General features: G+C 33.6%; 1 protein-coding gene across 2 annotated transcripts; it reads left to right on the top strand.

Moving 5' to 3' along the window:
- Window positions 1–273: 273 nt before the first annotated feature.
- Window positions 274–17,342, top strand: LOC146160376 (anamorsin homolog). Of its 2 annotated transcripts, XM_083386121.1 has the most exons (8): window positions 274–6,081; window positions 7,475–7,550; window positions 7,620–7,760; window positions 8,731–8,789; window positions 9,573–9,749; window positions 13,045–13,160; window positions 14,745–14,814; window positions 15,354–17,342. In XM_083386121.1, the coding sequence occupies exons 1-8, from the start codon at window positions 5,845–5,847 to the stop codon at window positions 15,465–15,467; spliced, it is 990 nt and encodes a 329-aa protein (XP_083242247.1). In that variant the 5' UTR covers window positions 274–5,844; the 3' UTR covers window positions 15,468–17,342. The 2 variants fall into 2 exon arrangements, with proteins under 2 accessions (XP_083242247.1, XP_083242248.1); XM_083386122.1 differs by lacking the exon at window positions 274–6,081 and having other exon boundaries at window positions 6,166–7,550.
- The last annotated feature ends 528 nt before the right edge of the window (window positions 17,343–17,870 follow it).

Consider the following 17,870-nt stretch of genomic DNA (forward strand, 5'->3'; position numbering starts at 1 on the left):
AGTGTACTGAAATTGTGAATATGTACTCAACGAGTAATATCAATTGAGTGAAGTGACTCTGCCTAGAGTACAAGAAGTTAAGGACAGGTATTTTAGCGGTCTGCTCCTTTGGAGTCAGATACAAGGAACGTGTAAGAGTGATTTCATATCAAACCATTCATTCGAATTAAGGTTCTAAGGAATAAGGCTATCTTAAACTATTAACTGACTACAATGGAAACTGTTCTAAAAAAAAAACAATGACATTCAACAAAGACATTCAACAAGACATTCAAGAAAAAGTGACAATGCAAATGGTGAAAACAATCAAAAAAACAACAAAGGAAATCAAAGACGAAATTGTGGAAACCAAAAATGAAGTGATGATTTTAAGATCTGAGCTACAAAACACAATCAAGGAAATGGAAGATGTCAAAAATTAAAACAGGAAATTCACACCACTAAATACAAGTTAGAGAAATTGGAACAATATGGGCGTCGAGAAGATATCAGGATTTATGGAGTTCCAGAAAATGACAATGAACAAGTCGATGGAGAGCAAAAACTGTTGGATGTGGCAAAAGACTTGAAAATAAATCTAGTGGTAAAAGATATACAAATTTATTAAGCACAAAAGAACACTTGCCTCAAAACGCATCTACATAAACAAAGACCTAACTTACACTCGCCACAGGCTAATGTTTTACTTAAAAAATATTTTATCAGTAGAAGCAATTGGATCACACAATGGAGCAATAACCATCAAAGTAGGAAACGAATGGCACAAGATAGACTCTCCGGAGGACTTGCTTAACACAGGAATCAAAGTTGACTGGCTGGAGATCAGCAAAATTTACGAAGATCTCGTGTAGTAAGATCTAATTAAATTTATACATCTGTTATATGTAATGTTATAAATAAACAATGACAAATAAATACCCACAAATAATTGACATTAAAAATATACTTGTAGAAAATATAGAAAAATGTTTATACTATGATGAACAGTTACTTAATTTTGAGCTTCGTAAAAAAGGTAGTAAATTTTTTATATTACATGTCAACATCTGCAGCCTTAATAAAAACAAACATCGCTTAGAAGAAATGTTAAATCTACTAACACACAAGCCAAGTATAATTACTAGGGATGTTCAAAGTAGAATCCCAAGGTATTCTAGAATAATAGGTTTCGAATCTAGAATAACGAATCCAGAATAGCGAATCCTAGTATATTTTTATTAAATTATTTAACCTCGATTTTGTTTGGGGAAGGGATTAATCTTAATCTACCCTACAGGGCCCCCAATCACAGCAATAAATCGCCCAAACAATTTTCTAACATGTGTATATCATAATAAAAAAAATCTCCCATATGTTTAACATTCGTAACAATTGTCATTTGAAGCAGTTGTGTAAACTGTAATATGTCAACTGTCCAGGTTGTTGCCAAAATTTATATTTTTGCCAATAGTGAGTACAATGCAACACTGCACACAGAAGTCTTAAGCAATTCGTCCTGTTTTTTCAAGCATTGTTGGGTATTAGGGCTTATTTTTTTACTAACGTGATCTGTAATGCAGTCAAATAATGTACTGCAAAGAAATACAAAGTTACTATTGACTTAACGAATTGTTGACAATTACACTGCGCATAACTGCATAACCTTGCTGAATATTGGCCTAAAGTTGACCTTAAGTAACCCTATAGCGCATTTTGTGGACGGCCAGAACGTTGTACAACGGAATGTTACTTTTGCAACTTATCGGCTTTAGGGAAATTGCGCACTCCACACCAGACGTTACACGTTAGTCGCTTGCCCAATAATGCTTGATTGACACTTAATTATTAGACGAACGTTATCGCGAGACGCGGTAACTGGTCGCCCGAAAAAACGCTGACATTGCACTACCAGGTTACATTTAAAGCAAGCTCTGTAAATTGGTCGCCGCAGCGACAGGCCAACTTACCACACGCGTTTGTGCAATTAGGCGCAACAATCGGCGGTAAAACATTAAATTATATCGGTTCCAATAACCCGAAATAAACGGCAGAATTGGATTCGAATCCCATCTGGATTCAAATCCAAGGATTCGATATTCTACTTTGAGCATCCCTAATAATTACGCCAGGGAACTATCCCTTTTGACATAAATGGGGTACAACTTTATTCACCTGGATACTCCATCCAGAGCGGGAGGGGTAGCTGCGTATATCAAAACAAGTGTCCAAGTATCAATTCGACTTGACCTTCAAATTGAACTAAACAAGGAAAATCAATGTGAAAATTTGTGGATTGAAGTTGCTAACAGCCAAACGAAAAAACTTGTAGTAGGCACCGTATACAGGCATCCATCAAGTAATATTGATAAATTTGAAGAACAACTGCTAATAAAACTAGAAAAAATTCAAAACGAAAATACTGACTTTATTGTAGGAGGGGATTTTAATATTAATTTATTGAATCATGCCAATCAGGAACATCACTGCATACATTACCAAAATACTAACCACAGGCACAAATATATATATAAACAAGGCCACTAGGGTCGAGCAGCATAGTAGAAGCGCATTGCTAGACCACTTCTACTCCAACTTAATAACAAATAAAATTACAGCAGGAATTATAGAACATAACATTTCAGATCACCTACCTATTTTCATGTTAGTTCAATCACCACTCAAAGAAAGAAACACTTCACATGTTATAAGAGACACCACACATTTCAATAAGGAGGATTTTCTTGAAGATCTAGCAAATAATATATATATTAATACCACTGAACAGGATTCTTCTGACTGTAAATTTAATAAATTTATCAACTCATTCATTACAATTCTCAACAAACACGCACCAATAAGATCAATGACCCGTAGAGAAACAAAGTTGGCAACTAAACCATGGATAACTAAGGTAATTTTAAAATCCATTAAAATAAAAAACAAAATGTTTCGGAGATGTTACAAAACAGGAGATGCAGAAAAAATTCTAACATACAAAATATATAATAATAAACTGACAAGGATAAAAAAACTAGCAAAAAAGTTCTACCCAAACATGGAAAACTATAAAATCGGTACAAAACAACGCCACGCCAAAACATGATATTGAAAACATAATAGGACAAAATGGAACAATAATAAACAAAGATAAATTAGCAGAAACATTAAATGTCCACTTTAGCAACATAGGCATTAAAATGGCACAACAAATTCCATCCACTGATCATACTTTTCATGAATATTTAGTAAATGCTACGTCACCAACAGATTCATTTTACTTTTCTCCGACTACGCAATTTGAAGTAAAGAAACACATCACGTCCCTCCGAAAAAAAACAATCCAGTGGCCCTCATAACATACCAATCAAATATATTCAGATGGCAGCAGACATAATAACCCCCTGGCTAACCGATTTCTATAATATTTGCTTATTAAACTCTGAATTTCCAGCTCGTCTCAAAATATCCCACATAACTCCAATACCAAAAATTGCCAGACCCAAGACTCCCAATGACTACAGACCCATAGCAGTTACATCTATACTTGGAAAAATCTTTGAAAAAATAATAAACTTCCAACTACAAAAATATTTTTTTAAAAACAAAACCATAAGCAAATATCAATATGGTTTCAGAAAAAATCATTCAACAGCTCTGGGAACTACATAGTGCTCCTGGATCTGGCAAAGGCATTTGATTCAGTAGATAACAAAATATTGCTAAGTAAACTATACCACTACGGCAGTGGATCTCAAACTTTTTTTGTTGCAACCCCTTTGGCAAAGTTTTCTGGACTTGTGACGCACCCGCAAATAAAAGTTAATAAAAAAACTTTTTTTTTTAATCAGGGGAAAATCAAAAAGGGGGTCCTGAATTTTCAACTTAGGGAATTCCCCTATTTTTCGTCTGACTTAATGAATAATGACGTCATAAAACAGTGACAGTGTGACGTCATAGAATGGTGATTGCAAGACGTGATAAAAAAACTAATCAAAAACAGCCAAATACGTCCAGCAAAAGCGACCACGTGCGAAACACGGTAAATTCAGGCAAAACAAAAAAAATTGTAGAATACACACTTGCTAGTCGGTCAACCTAAACAAATAACGAAAAAGACTTCCAGCGTTTACAGTCGACCAAATAAAAGACGAAAAACGGCGTTTTGCACTCGATTTTGGTTTCACATTAGATTTTTTTGTTTAACTGATTTTCAAAAAAGTTGTAATACATTTAACCTCATTTTATTATATGAACTGAGTTCAGCCACGAAACGGAACTATTCTGCGACGCCCTTGGGAAAATAAAACGACGCACCAGGGCGTCGCGACTCACAGATTGAGAACCACTGCACTACGGTATCAGAGGCCCACCATTGCAACTGATAAAAAAAATTTTTAGAAGACAGAAACATAGCACCAAAGTCGGAACTTCAATTTCACACCCATTAATTCCTGTATGCGGTGTTCCACAAGGATGTATTTTGGCTCCCCTGCTCTTTCAAATGTATATTAATGATCTCCCTTTAAATACTAACATTAACTGCAGTATGTATGCAGATGATACAGTCCTCTATGCTTCACATTCGAATGCAAAAATTCTGGAAAATACAATTCAAAATGAGTTGCTCAAAATTGACCATTGGTTTCGATCTAATAAACTATCAATCAATTATTCCAAGACACATTATATGGGAACAGATTTCAATAAGGACAATATAGATAAATTTAATATTACAATAAGGGAAAGCACGATTCAGAAAGTTAACTCGGCTAAATACCTCGGACTTTTAATAGCTAATAAACTGTCATGGACTCCACATATTTCAATGTTTGAGCGCAAAATCTCTAGTGCAATTGGATTGTTGGCAAAATTGAGACACTATTTAAATATACATGCAATGCATCTAATATATTACAGTTTAATTCATTCTCATCTGCAAAATTGTGTGATAACATGGGGAAGGGCATGTCCGACAAAATTGAAATATATCAAGGTTTTGCAAAATCGCGCGATCCAACTCATTAGCAGCTCCCCTCCAAGAACAAGGTTATTGCCTCTGTATTGTGAACATAAAAATATGAAAATTAGTGATATAATAAAGTTAGAAATTTTAAAATTTGAACACAAATTTCAAAATAACAACTTACCAGATGCATTTCAAAACTTCATGGCTCCAATACATAATATACATTCGCATAATACAAGGCTGCGGAATGAGCAAAACTTTTTTAGAGTTGGCCCCTACTCAAATTCCGGTAAATTGTTACTTTCATTTGTAGAAGTGAAATATTGGGAAAATTTAAACCTACAAGATAAACAGCTACCATATAAAAAATTTATTAGAGTTTATAAACAAAAGTGTTTTGAAACTTACCACGTGCAAGCAGTAAACAAATAATCCAAACAAACTTCAGGCCAATTTTGATAGATAAGAAATGCTCGTTAGGCAACACGTGGTCGTGAAAGCAGATAAGGAATTCGTCTGAGCTGATTGTCCCCGGGTCAATCAGTCACGCATCATTACAGTCATGAACACAGAATACTTAAGATCGTCGGTACAACGACATACAAACAAAACTGTTTAATTGTGCATAAGTAGATGGTTGGTACATTGTGATTTTTTTAGCTGTTGCTCTGTTGTTGTTGTTCAGTTGCTGTTCTTTTTTTTTTTTTTTTTCTTTTTTTTTTTCACAGTTCTAAAGTGTAGTAACGTGTACTCCGTATTTATATTTGTCTTCTTTTTTGTATGCATTAAGGTATTATGTATTTACGTTTTGTCGTCCTTCCTATGTAGTTTATACAAGATTCATTCCTTACAACATTTTTTAATGCGAATAGAACCACTACCAGGGGGCAGCTGACTCGATGTACCTCGCGGTGTTTCGCTGCTCCCTGGGAACTCAGAACCATAATTTTCGTAGTTGTGTGTTTCTATTATTGTTTATTTTTGCGTTTGATGTTCCGAATAAATACATCTATATATCTATCCAACCCATAAGGCACAACCTTCTTAAATTTTGCCAAAAAGTGGTACACTTACCAAGTACTAATCCCTTACTTGTTGTTTCCAATTTGATTGAAATGGACGGAGTACTTATCGAGGTAACACACTTTTAAGTTGAAGCACTATTGCCACTAAATGGCATTATTTTGTGTTTTTGCGTTATTTTGTGTTTTTTTTTTAAGAAGTTAATTTGAAAATTTGAAATTTCAACCAAATAAACATTTTTTTCTAACTTTTTTACCCGTCTTTAACGATTTTGTCAACCTATACCCGATATCGATTTATTTATATTCCTGGAACATGTTTAAAACTTGAATTAATTGATAATAAAAGCCAAATAACGTTTAGTTTATATACCTTTATTATTTATTAGACTATTATTTTGCATATTAACTTGGTGTGATGCTCAAACCCAAATTTGATTAAAAAATGGGTAAGTTGGTTGTTGTACAGGAAAAATAATATCATATTTTTGCTCTAAAATATCGGCCTTTATTTACTGATACCAATATATCGGTTAAAGCCAAATATTACATGATGGTATCGATGAATCAATATATCTCCAGTCCATAACGCAAAAATCTCATCTCTTTTATGATTCGCACAAATTCTCTGAGCCAGCTACAATTGTTAGTACTTGTAGTTTGTTTAGAAGTAGTTGGGTTTGGTTGGCCTATTTTTAGGCAATTCCTGATTCTATCTGAAATAAAAAGTTATGAATAACACTTTTATTAACATTAAAAACTCAGATTTTATATGCTTTCACTCACAGGGCATTTTTTCTAGTTATTCTTCTGCATATATTTTTTCTTTATAATCTTTTTTACCAAGATTAACGCAATTTATGCTTTTTTGCGCATAAACTTCTTATACCCTTTCCATCTGAATAAATAGCATTACATATTTTATAGGCAAAATTCGTCCTGTTAAAAAAAGTTCTTACAGGTTTCATAAGACTTGTTTTACGCTGTTATCTCTAAACATTTTCGTCCCAACAAAAATCCTACTTCCGCCCTTGAATTTCCAGGTTTTCCTTGGTTGAAGTGGGATAGGCACATTTGGCTTGTCAGTATATAAGGTTGCACACGCAGCACACCCCTGGTTAAGTAGTTCCATCAAAGTTGCCCTTGGTTGGTACTCTAGGTATTATTGCAATTTCATATCATAAGTACATCTGAAGTGGTTTCCTAAATTCAGTTTGTGGGACTGAAATATTTTCACAGTGGTCGCCGGAAGGTATAAAATGATATATCCCACGCACAAGCCAAACTGTTCAATGTGTCAACCTCAGTAAATGATTTCCATTAAATTTCAGCATTTGATGAAAATTATTGTTGGTAATTGGAATTTTACCTGGTGAAGATAACATTTTTTTTATTTAAAATAAAGTTGGTGATTTACAAAAGTAACAAAATGGATAGTTTTGTCAAAGAACATCAATTTGTTCTTGTGGTCTGGAAAAATAAAGTTAATGAAATTCTTCTAAAACAGTGTCTTGAGAAACTGCAAACTAAAGTTGGAAAATCAGGAAAAATTTCACTTGAAAATATTGAGCGATTACACTTATGTAAGCACTGTGTTATTCTTTTATTTGTTTTTTTTTACTTTACTCAGCTTTGTGTTTTTTTATTTCTAGCTGGACATGTTAAATCTTCATTTGATTCGGCATTGTTTGGTTTGTTCTCAAAGCATGAATATTATGCGGATGATGTATTAGCAGAAGTGGCAAAATTGCTTAAACCTAATGGAAAAATTGTTGTTCGACTAACAAATCAAGGTTAAAAAATATTTGTGATTACACTTGAGTATATTCCGTAATGTATGTTAAATGTCCTTAACTTTATTATGTGTCCCAAATTACTATGGTTGCTTTACACTTTTACAGTGTATACTTAAGTGGTAAAATATTTGTCAAGCCAATAACTGAGCCTGAAATAAACAAGTGTTAACCTGTTTACTTAACTTTTCAACACTATACACACTGACGTCACAATTCCTAATGCTAAAAAAGGATAAGACCTTTGGTCACTCAAATTGATAAATAAACAATCTTTTTTTAAAAGCTTACCATGAAGATAAAAATATTCGTTTAATAATGATGACTCTATCGCAATTATTAGTTGATTAACATAAAAATATGACTGTTCTGTTTTCAGTACTGTTATACTCCTAAAAATTTTGTTCTCGTTTCGTTAGCCACATGTGCATGCTTGTCATGAGCGATTATAAGTTAAGGAACCCTGCTTCAGTCTTCGCCTTTGTCAGTGAAATTTATTTGAAATTGCATATTGTTACTAAATAATGGTGTATCGGGAGAAGTTTATGTTTTATGGACATAACTCGTAGGCCATTTCTTTATTATGGGGAGAATTGATTACCTCTATAGCTTTGTCCTTCGTTTTGTTGAAGGCTCACTTCTGCTTTAAGAGCAATTTATTCTGACAAAATTACAAGAAATATAACGAATAGTTTCAAAGATAATGTCGGAAATCACAGAACAAGTTTATCAATAGATGTTTGATTACAGTGTAATTAATAATTGTCAAAAAAATCACCCTGGAATTTAAAAGTTGGCGCCTATAATTATAAGTAATAATAATGCTAATGGTACTGTCATATAAAGTAAATTACTATTTAGGAACAACTGCTTTAAAAAAATACATGCTTTATACCAAATAAAAATACTGACTTCATATAATTTGTTTTATTTCTATGAAAAAAACATCACTTTTAAACTGCTATTATAGAGTCTAAAGAAAAAGTGTCTTCACTGCTGCAGTTGTCCGGTTTCATAGATGTTAGTGAGGTAAGTGATGATTTAAAATAAACCACATAATTATAGTTTCCTATAATTTATGGGGTATTCACACAATTTGTACAAAAACTTATGTGCAGTGTTTTAAGCTTTAAAAAATCAGTTAAACAATTCATCAACAAGTGTGTACAAGTTCTGCGATCTAGCAATTCAGAAGTTGTACTTTACCAAAGATAACGGCACACATAACATAGTACACCAGGAGCCTTCAAAGGGGCTTACCGAAATTAGTTGATCAATTTTGTGCCAGCAAGGCCAGGACAGAAAAACATCTTGCCCATAATAAGGTTCGAACTCACGGGTTCAGAAGGGAATGCGTCAAGAAACAACCATAGCATCATTGGCTACTGCATTCTGTTTGTATGCATAACTGAATACAAAAGAGAAAAATCAATTAGCTTCCATGTTTTTTGCATATTGTCACCTGAATGAAAAACAAAAAATAAACATTACTTTAATGATCAAAATAAACAAGAGAAAAAACATTACTTTTAATTGATCTTAATTGATCACAGATGCTATTTCCGTTCAATTTGGGTCAAACAGGCAAAAATAGCATGATACTTCAAAGTAGTAATATTGCATAATTATCAGGAGCTAATTTTGAATAATGCTTGGTTACAGTAATAAACAATTGTTCTCATTTACTCTAATATTAGCTTATTCAGTAGTGTTATTTTGCTATTTCATATATATATATTGTAAATTTTACTATTGCTAGTATAAATGACAAATATATCGGAATGGTGTTGTTATATGTGTTATGTTTCGTAGGTTCCTCTAAACCCTAGTGAAAATTCAAACTTAAGTGATGTAATATTGGTTGCTAACAAGCCTGCTTATGAGGTTGGATCCTCCATTAAACTGTCTTTTGGGAAAAAAAAGTTGAACAACTTGGCTGCAAAACAAGTTTGGAGTTTATCTGCAATGGACCTGGATGATAATAATGTGGTTTGTTTTATCAAGTATATAAAAGTTTTTTTTTATGATTGTGAAATGGTTGGATTGACATGCATACTGTCAGTCCATTGTACTCTAGAGCAGTGGTTCTTAACCTTTGGTAACCTGTCTAACCCCTATATTATTCTGCAAGCGTTCGTCGAACCCCAAATTTTCGCTCAGTATTTGTTTCTTTCTCCTAGCAGCTGAAACTGGGCATATTCAAATTATAAACTTGCACTTATATAGGTTAAATTGGCCCAACTTTCAATTCATAACGTTACATGATACCTTGGCACATAAAAGAGATTCGAATTTAGTCTGAAATAACAGCATTTATGTTTTAAAGGACATTCTCACCGAACCCTTGAAACAGCTTTGTCGAACCCCAAGGGTTTGATCGAACCCTGGTTAAGAACCATTGCTCTCTAGAGCAGCGGTTCTTAACCGGGGGGCGCGCCAAGCAATTCTTAGGGGGGCACGAGCTGTACTTCATTATTCAAATTTTTGCAATGATTTTTGGGTTGGGCACCACTTCTACCGGCTGTACAAACTCTGTTTTTTGGCAACTTTAACATTGAAACAGCAAAAAATTTTCGCGCTCCACGTCAATCTTCTGTTTTCTACTTTTGTTGCCTTTTCAAGCACAAACTCACTTTGAGTGCCATTGAATGTTTTCATATCATGAAAGGTATAACGGCCCTATTTAATTACAATTTTGCTAACATATATATAAACGATAAAATTTATCCCTAGTTCGAACTATTATTTTAGCCATATTTATATATGATAACAGGCGACCAACAACGGGACTCGAAGTGTATTACGCGAATCTATATTGTTTGTGCAATAATTCCGTTGTATTGTGTGTCGTCACATCTTTTGAAACACGATAACGGAATGTTTGCAATGTTTAACTTTTTGCGCTTGAAATTTTTATGTGGTTTCTTTGCAGCTTTACAACTGTGGAGTCAATGCCCTCACAACACGTGTATCAAAATTAGCTCGATAAAAAGCAATGTGTCGAGCACTAGCAATTTGTTGTGTTCCCAATGCGAAAAGGTCTCCTAAATTACAGTTTAGCCAGTTCAACCAAATAAAACCCAATTTTTTTTGCGTTTCGAGCAATCAACATTACACTAACTATCTTTATTTTGTTTCAGTGATATTTCATTGAAAAATGTCGAATTGCTTTTCTTAGGGGGGCTCGAGGCATAGGAAATTTACCAAAGGGGGCGCGGCTGACAAAGGGTTAAGAACCACTGCTCTAGAACATTTGGGACAAAATCGTGTGGAAGTGGCTCATTGACTGGGGCTTGGTTCTTACACTGCAGGGCATGAAATGTTAGTAGGTGCCCAATTGGTTTTAACCACAAAAGACCCACTAAAAAAATATTTTTTTAATCAATTTTTGCCAATGCAATTTTTTTGGCAGTGACCCACATGGACGCCGAGTTTGGGATGCTGATGGCGCTCCGAGCACCCTTAGTGGAAATGTGGGGTGCTCAGCCCTCCTAAATAATATGAATCTCCATGCAACATACTTTATATTTATGTTAAAGCATATGATTTCTGGCCCTATTTCCACACAAATTCCACCAGTTAGTCAAGATACATTTTAACTCTTTCACCACTTTGCATATAAACTGATCTTTTATTGACCATTTTGTAGCGTCAAAATTAGCGAAACATTTTGAGCACCCCTAGGAAAAACAAAAGTCTGCATCTATGGTGACTCCTGCACATTGTTTCATACCAATCACTTAATCTGCTCTCCTCAGTCATATCATTCTTGTTTTTATGTTCTTATATTCATTTTAAGAGTAACCTGGTGTCAGGGATCTCAAATACACCAAATATAAAATGTGATTCCTTTTAAAAGAATGTTGTGAATGACTAGCGAGTAAAAGTAGCAATTGGTGAGGATGTCTTACAAGTGTAGTGTACTCAATAAATTATTTTAACAAAAACCTAAAGGCTTGTTTTTTCAAAAGTTTTATGGAAAATAGGCCGTTATGCTGATTAAGTTGCTTGACCTATGATAGTTTGCCCAGGTCCGCTTGAGAATGGCCATTTCTGCCAATTTAATAAATGTCAATTTAGTGTTTCTGCCAAGCGCATTATTTGCACAAAGTTTTGGGCACTTGTGTACTTTTTTCACGAAAGTGCGCAAGCAAAAAAAATAATTATAAGTGTTTTTGTATTAAATTTCAATCTTTGGTCGTCTCCTGAAGCCCAACATCAATATTTGCAAGGAATATTAAATATAATACCAAGAGTACTCATTTTTTCTTAAGCAAAGTTTTTAGTTTTATTCGGTCTACATGCTACCAAAAAAGTGCCCAAATTAGTTTTTTGGAGGTATGACTGGACAAAAAATGTGGCCAAATTGACTTTCTGTTCTAAGTGCAGACAAAAAAGTGTCCAAATCAGTTTTATTTGAGCAACGTACAACCAAAATGAGTGTCCTACTTAGTTTTATCCGAGCTGCATATGGACAAAAAATGCTCAAATGATTTTTATCCAGGCCGTATGTACGATAAAAAATGACCAAATTAAGTTGCGTTGAGCAGAAGTTTACCCCCAAAAATGTACCCAAATTTTTGATATATGTACGAGAATTGTTTTTTTGTCTATGTGTTTTTATTAGAAGAAATACATGGCCAGGTTAAATAGAGTATTTACAAGTTAAATTCTAACTGTTAAAGGACTATTTGCATTGTCCCACTGAAGTCAATTAATGACCACAGCAATGAGCACGATCATTTGTAAAATATCCATGAATTTCGCATGGTTTAACAATTTAAGTAAAAATCCACCCTGCTGCGGGCGCTTTATATTTTTTGCGTATTACAATTAGTAAAATGTTCATTCAAATTTGCTACTTTTATGTGTTATGAAAATAATTATGAAAAAATAAATGTGGCAATCACCATGTAACCAAATGTAAATTTTATCAAATTGCATAACATTTTACTTATGCCTAAACATTGCACAAAGTTGCGCTTTACGTTTGGTAGTGTTTTTGCATTTTGTGGTAATCGGAAAACATGTTGTCTGCATTGTAAAACAGAAATGTGATAGACGTCCCTATGTTTGCCTTTAGATTACATTAGAGGATCAAGATAAAAAAACGAAAAAAATTATGTTTATTAGGTTTAAATTTGGCAAAACTTTTTATTCAATTGAAATGGGCTTAGGCACATAAAAAAGCGCATATTGTTATAAACACAGGTATTTATGTTTTTATTAAACAAAAAAAATGATTTTGTTAGTAATGAAAAGATTAAACAAATCATTTTTTTAGGAACTCATTGATGATGACACACTGTTACACGAAGGCGATTTAATAAAACCAAATGCAGAGAGTTTGAAAGCTCCCTGTGGTACTGGGCCTAAACCAAAGAAAGCTTGTAAGAACTGGTATGTACAACTAAAATAACGTTTTGTGTGTTTTTAAACTTTTACAAAAACATCAACTTAGTAAATGAATAGAGTATGATTCCGTTTACAAAAGGTGTTGTGGAAAAAACATATGCAGGGTAAAATAAAATCGATTTCAGCTAAATTGTCTGCCTAAATTTTGTTTATGGCAACAGAAGTGTAATTTTTCATTCTAATTGAGCTGATGGGTCTACCTTTCCAATCACATAAAGGATTTTTATTATAAAAAAATATGTTGCAAAATCTCTTGTTTTTACCCTGGTGAAGGGGCAAAATAAACAATGCCGTTGGAAAATAACAAGTGTAAATTAGGACAATTTATAGGAGCAAGTTTGACGTTATTTCAGGTACATAGGCCAAAGATACCCACAACAACTCTCAATTTTCATAAATGTCTTTATTGTAAAGAGGATTTGAGTGAAAATAAAGTTTTTTATGATGACATTATGTTACCCGTAATTTGCACCTGTTTAAAACCTTTTTAGTAACTAATTTCTCCCTGGTAAATTAAAACTGTGCCTTTGCACAGTTAGCCCTGGTCAGCAGTGGTATTACTGTTCCGTAGAAAAAGTAAACTACCTCAACAATATGAGTTTGTAGATTTTATAGAAATTTAAAATCTCGCGGTAATTACTTTCTTAATGTTAAGGCAAATTTTCATCAATAAACCTGAAAAGAATAAGCCTAGAAATTTTAATTTACTCTATTTTGATTATTTGAGCATAGCAATACCTTCACGTGGTAATGAATCTGGTCGCCATACATTTTGTTGAATATGTCGGGTATCGGTATCGGAATAAAATGTCAAGTCCCTATTCGTGAATGTTTTACTTTCTTCTGGCACTAATGTTACCTGGTATTTCATTCCTTTTTTGCATAGCTTTAAATTTCCTAAATGAAACTAACAATTTTGGTTATTTCACCTGAAGTTCATGGCTGTTATTTGTCTACCTTAGTGTTTTTAGCTCATGGTCTACAAACAAGCCTTAATGTATAGCTTTGGTATTGGGACATATTTGCTAGGCATATTTAGTTTACTTTATAAACCTAAAAATGACCAAAAAAATTATGGGTAATAAAAAACACTGTTTTTTTTACCCGGTTCCCATAGAATCGATTGGGGTAAAAAAATATCTAAAAGAATAAAACAACTAGCAAAGTAAGGTATTTTTTGTTCAATAGATTCATGTTATGACACAACACACAATAAAGACCATTGCCATTATCTTGATTGTATAAGAATTGCAGAAAAGACTTTTTAAGATACAAATTTAACAAGTCTTGTTTAAACCAGCATAACTTGACTCTGAGAAAAAAAGAAGATGATTGATGGCTTATTGGTTAGGCTAAGAATGTAATTTTTACCTGAAAAAGAAATTAAAAAAAAAAAGAAAAAAACAATTTTTACTTTATGTGTGATGGTATTGTTTTCTTTACCCTTCAGCAAAATATTTTTTACCCAAAGTCACTATATATAACAAATCCTAAATTACTTTTGCCAAAATGAAGGAGATTTGTTTTTACTTTAAGTTAGACTTCTTATTGTTTTTATGGGTAAAAAAGTACATGTGGATTGGCTGAAGATGTTGAATTGAAACCAAAACCAAAGCCAGTATCATCAGCTTGTGGAAGTGTAAGTATAGTGTTTAATAGTTTCACTTTCGATAGATTTGAATGAAGAGGACATTGAACCAAAATTGTTGTTCAAGGCATTTACAATTTTTGTGAAAGATGTAAATTATTATTTATTCACAAAATATGTTTTTGTTTACATTTTTGCTAATTGCTAACAAAATTATCCATTTTACATGGTGTGGTGTTTTTGTTTGCATTTTTCTATACTGCTGAAAAACATTTATTTTACATGATATGGGTATGTTTTTTTATATTAATTTGATTTTGGATCGCCACCAATACCACCTTAGTACCAGACGAGTAGCGCGATACTCCCACTTGGTATCAGGTATCAACTCAGATTTTATTTATCGGACATCCTAAATTTGACGGTAGCCTTTTAACGTAAATATGCTTATTGTTATGGTGGAAAGTGTTGTAATAAAAACAGTAACTTATGATATGATAATACCATTACAGTTAATTATTTACGTACATGCCGTTTTACAACTCACTTTGTCCAACCAGCCTTTATAATTGCATCGTTTTATCTGGCAGTGTTATCTTGGCGACGCTTTTCGATGTGCGAGTTGCCCCTACATCGGGATGCCGGCCTTCAAACCAGGAGAAAAGATTTCTTTATCTTTTAACCAACTGAAAGCGGATGTATAACGCCAACCTACTACATACTAAACTTTTACAAATTCGTTATCGTTTTTTTAAGTTAAATTATAGTACGGTATAATCTATTTTGCAACGTAGGTTTAGCGAATGCATGCGGCAAGATTTTACTCGGGTTTGTGAGAAACGTCGCTAACAAAAAATACTAAATCTTTAAATGTGTAAATATATAATGTAGTAATACGATTTATTGATTCTGTGCATGGAAAAGTTAAGTTTTGTTTTCAAGTATGCCTGGTTACTTGGTTTAAGTAACTAACAAAACTGAAAACTGACATTTAGTATAGATTTCTGGCTAGTTGGGATTGCCCCCCCCCCCCCTTCTATGAGAAAAATTTAGGAGACTATATTATCCCCGGTCAATAAAAAAATGAGATGAACCTCCACGAGTCTTGTTTTAACAAAAGAGGCCCTGACTAACGTGAAATTAGAATAAACTGAATCTATGTTTCAAAATGCATATTGCCAGATGTGTAGTTCCATTTGATTTTTTCTTGTACGTATTCCTACTTATATGCGAGCAAGCCAAAAACAAAAAGACAATTCTTGAAAAGTAGTTCCGATCGCGCCTTTACACATTATTCCAGAAAATGACACTTTTAACCAACTCGCTAATCAGGGATACGCAAATACTTTTCCTGTCTCAAAATTGTCGAGTGTCTTCAATATTGTTTTATGAGTTACGTTAACCTGTTTAAATATAGCACAGTTTGCAATTGATTTAAACATTGTATATTGTCATCTGCCCATAATTGTATTAACGAAGTACACCGAATTACGTTAGGTTAAACAATTTACTTATATTTTTTATCGTGCCTTTTATAAAGAGTGATTATGTGGCGATAGAGATACCCATGAGCGACAAAATTATTGTATAATACGCTGTACAAGCTACGTAAATCAAAATATCTCGTAATTGCTAAAAAACAAAGGCAACTACAAGAGCGCGTAGGATGGCGCATAAACCAGGGCTGCGGAGTTGGACTCGGGACTCGAGGAGTCGGTTTGTTTTGTTGGAGTCGGACTCGGGACTCCAGTAAGACCACGTAAAACTACCCGAGTCCGGCATCAAGTTTAAAACTGATATGGCCGCCAACTGGAAATTGTAAAGGTGTAATGTTTTTCAACTATGTATTATGAGTGAATAAATTATACGAAACCCCTATAAGTGGATTGCTGAATATCCACGTTATTTTAGGTACGTAAATTGGCGGAATACATGCTGTAGAGTCGGGGCCGGACTCGGGACTCGAGGAAATCGCACATTTGACCGGAGTTGGACTCGGGTTTAGTTTTTTGGCCGGAGTCGGACTTATTTTTAACAGACTCCGCAGCCCTGGCATAAACATAACCCATTCTCGTAAAAAGCCATGTTCTTATTGTTCATTGGCTTAATTGAGTAACTGCCTATTTTTTTTACCTCCATAACACTTTTGATTAAACATGAATTATTTTTTTTACATTAAAGACTATCAGTTTTTAGTTTAGTTTAAATGTAAGATATTTATTTCCCGAACCGAAACTTTATAAACCGGTTTCGAAAAAGCTTTGGTCGAACCGGATCGTTTAAAATTTAAATTTTTAAATTGCTCGGAACCAAAACCAGATTCTGAAAATAACATCTGAACCTAAACCAGAGATTTAACTGTTCAATCCCCGGGTTGTTTTTAATTAAGTAGCTTTATAAAAGCTATGTTTGTAGCAATTTTTTCACAACTTGTTCAAATTAATAGTCTACAAAATCTGTAACTTATTGGGTCCAAATTTGTGTTCCGCTTTCGGTTATTTTAAGAGCGAAGGTTTTGTATGTTTATGGTTGCGCATATTGGTCATTTACTAGAGCTATTAGGCCTAATACTAATTTAATAAAGTAAAGATTTAAAGTATCCTACTTGCATTACTTTGATTTTATAGTGTGCAACTTGCTCACCAGATATATTTTCGGAAAAGCGAAAGAGTTTATAAAAAAACGAAAGAGTTTATATTTTCGGAAAGCGAAAGAGTTTATAATATTGGAAGTATAGTTGGCATAAAATAGTGATGGAGTCTATGGCCTCGTTCCTCTCAACTGGATACAAGCAAGGTCAGCACGACATTTAACTTTTGACTATTGTCGCATAAAAAAATATGATAGCTGCGCTTAATAGGACAGTAATTATGGGTTACAAAAATTTTAAACCTCCAAGCAATTGCAATGGAAGTGTTGTTTTATCACGAAAAAGGTGACAGTAACTCACACAAAAGTCCCCGGAAGAATATAACACATCGTATTGACGTCATCGATATTCGTTATAGGCTGCTAAAAAAGAGTTTAATTAGGTATAATAGTTATAGATTGGTCTTATATTGAAGATAGCCTTCTTACCACTTTGTGCAGTGGTTCTCAACCGGGGT

This window comes from Ascidiella aspersa, chromosome 3 (assembly GCF_963924565.1).
Source record: "Ascidiella aspersa chromosome 3, kaAscAspe10.2, whole genome shotgun sequence".
NCBI classification, from domain to species: Eukaryota; Metazoa; Chordata; class Ascidiacea; order Phlebobranchia; family Ascidiidae; genus Ascidiella; species Ascidiella aspersa.

What these genes read in the sequence shown, in the direction of transcription:
- LOC146160376 (XM_083386121.1), top strand. Translation starts at nt 5,845, where the DNA reads ATGTACCTCGCGGTGTTTCGCTGCTCCCTGGGAACTCAGAACCATAAT. An exon ending in TATTGAGCGATTACACTTAT is followed by an intron (nt 7,551 to 7,619) that starts GTAAGCACTGTG and finishes TTTTATTTCTAG; the next exon opens with CTGGACATGTTAAATCTTCA. An exon ending in GTTTCATAGATGTTAGTGAG is followed by an intron (nt 8,790 to 9,572) that starts GTAAGTGATGAT and finishes TATGTTTCGTAG; the next exon opens with GTTCCTCTAAACCCTAGTGA.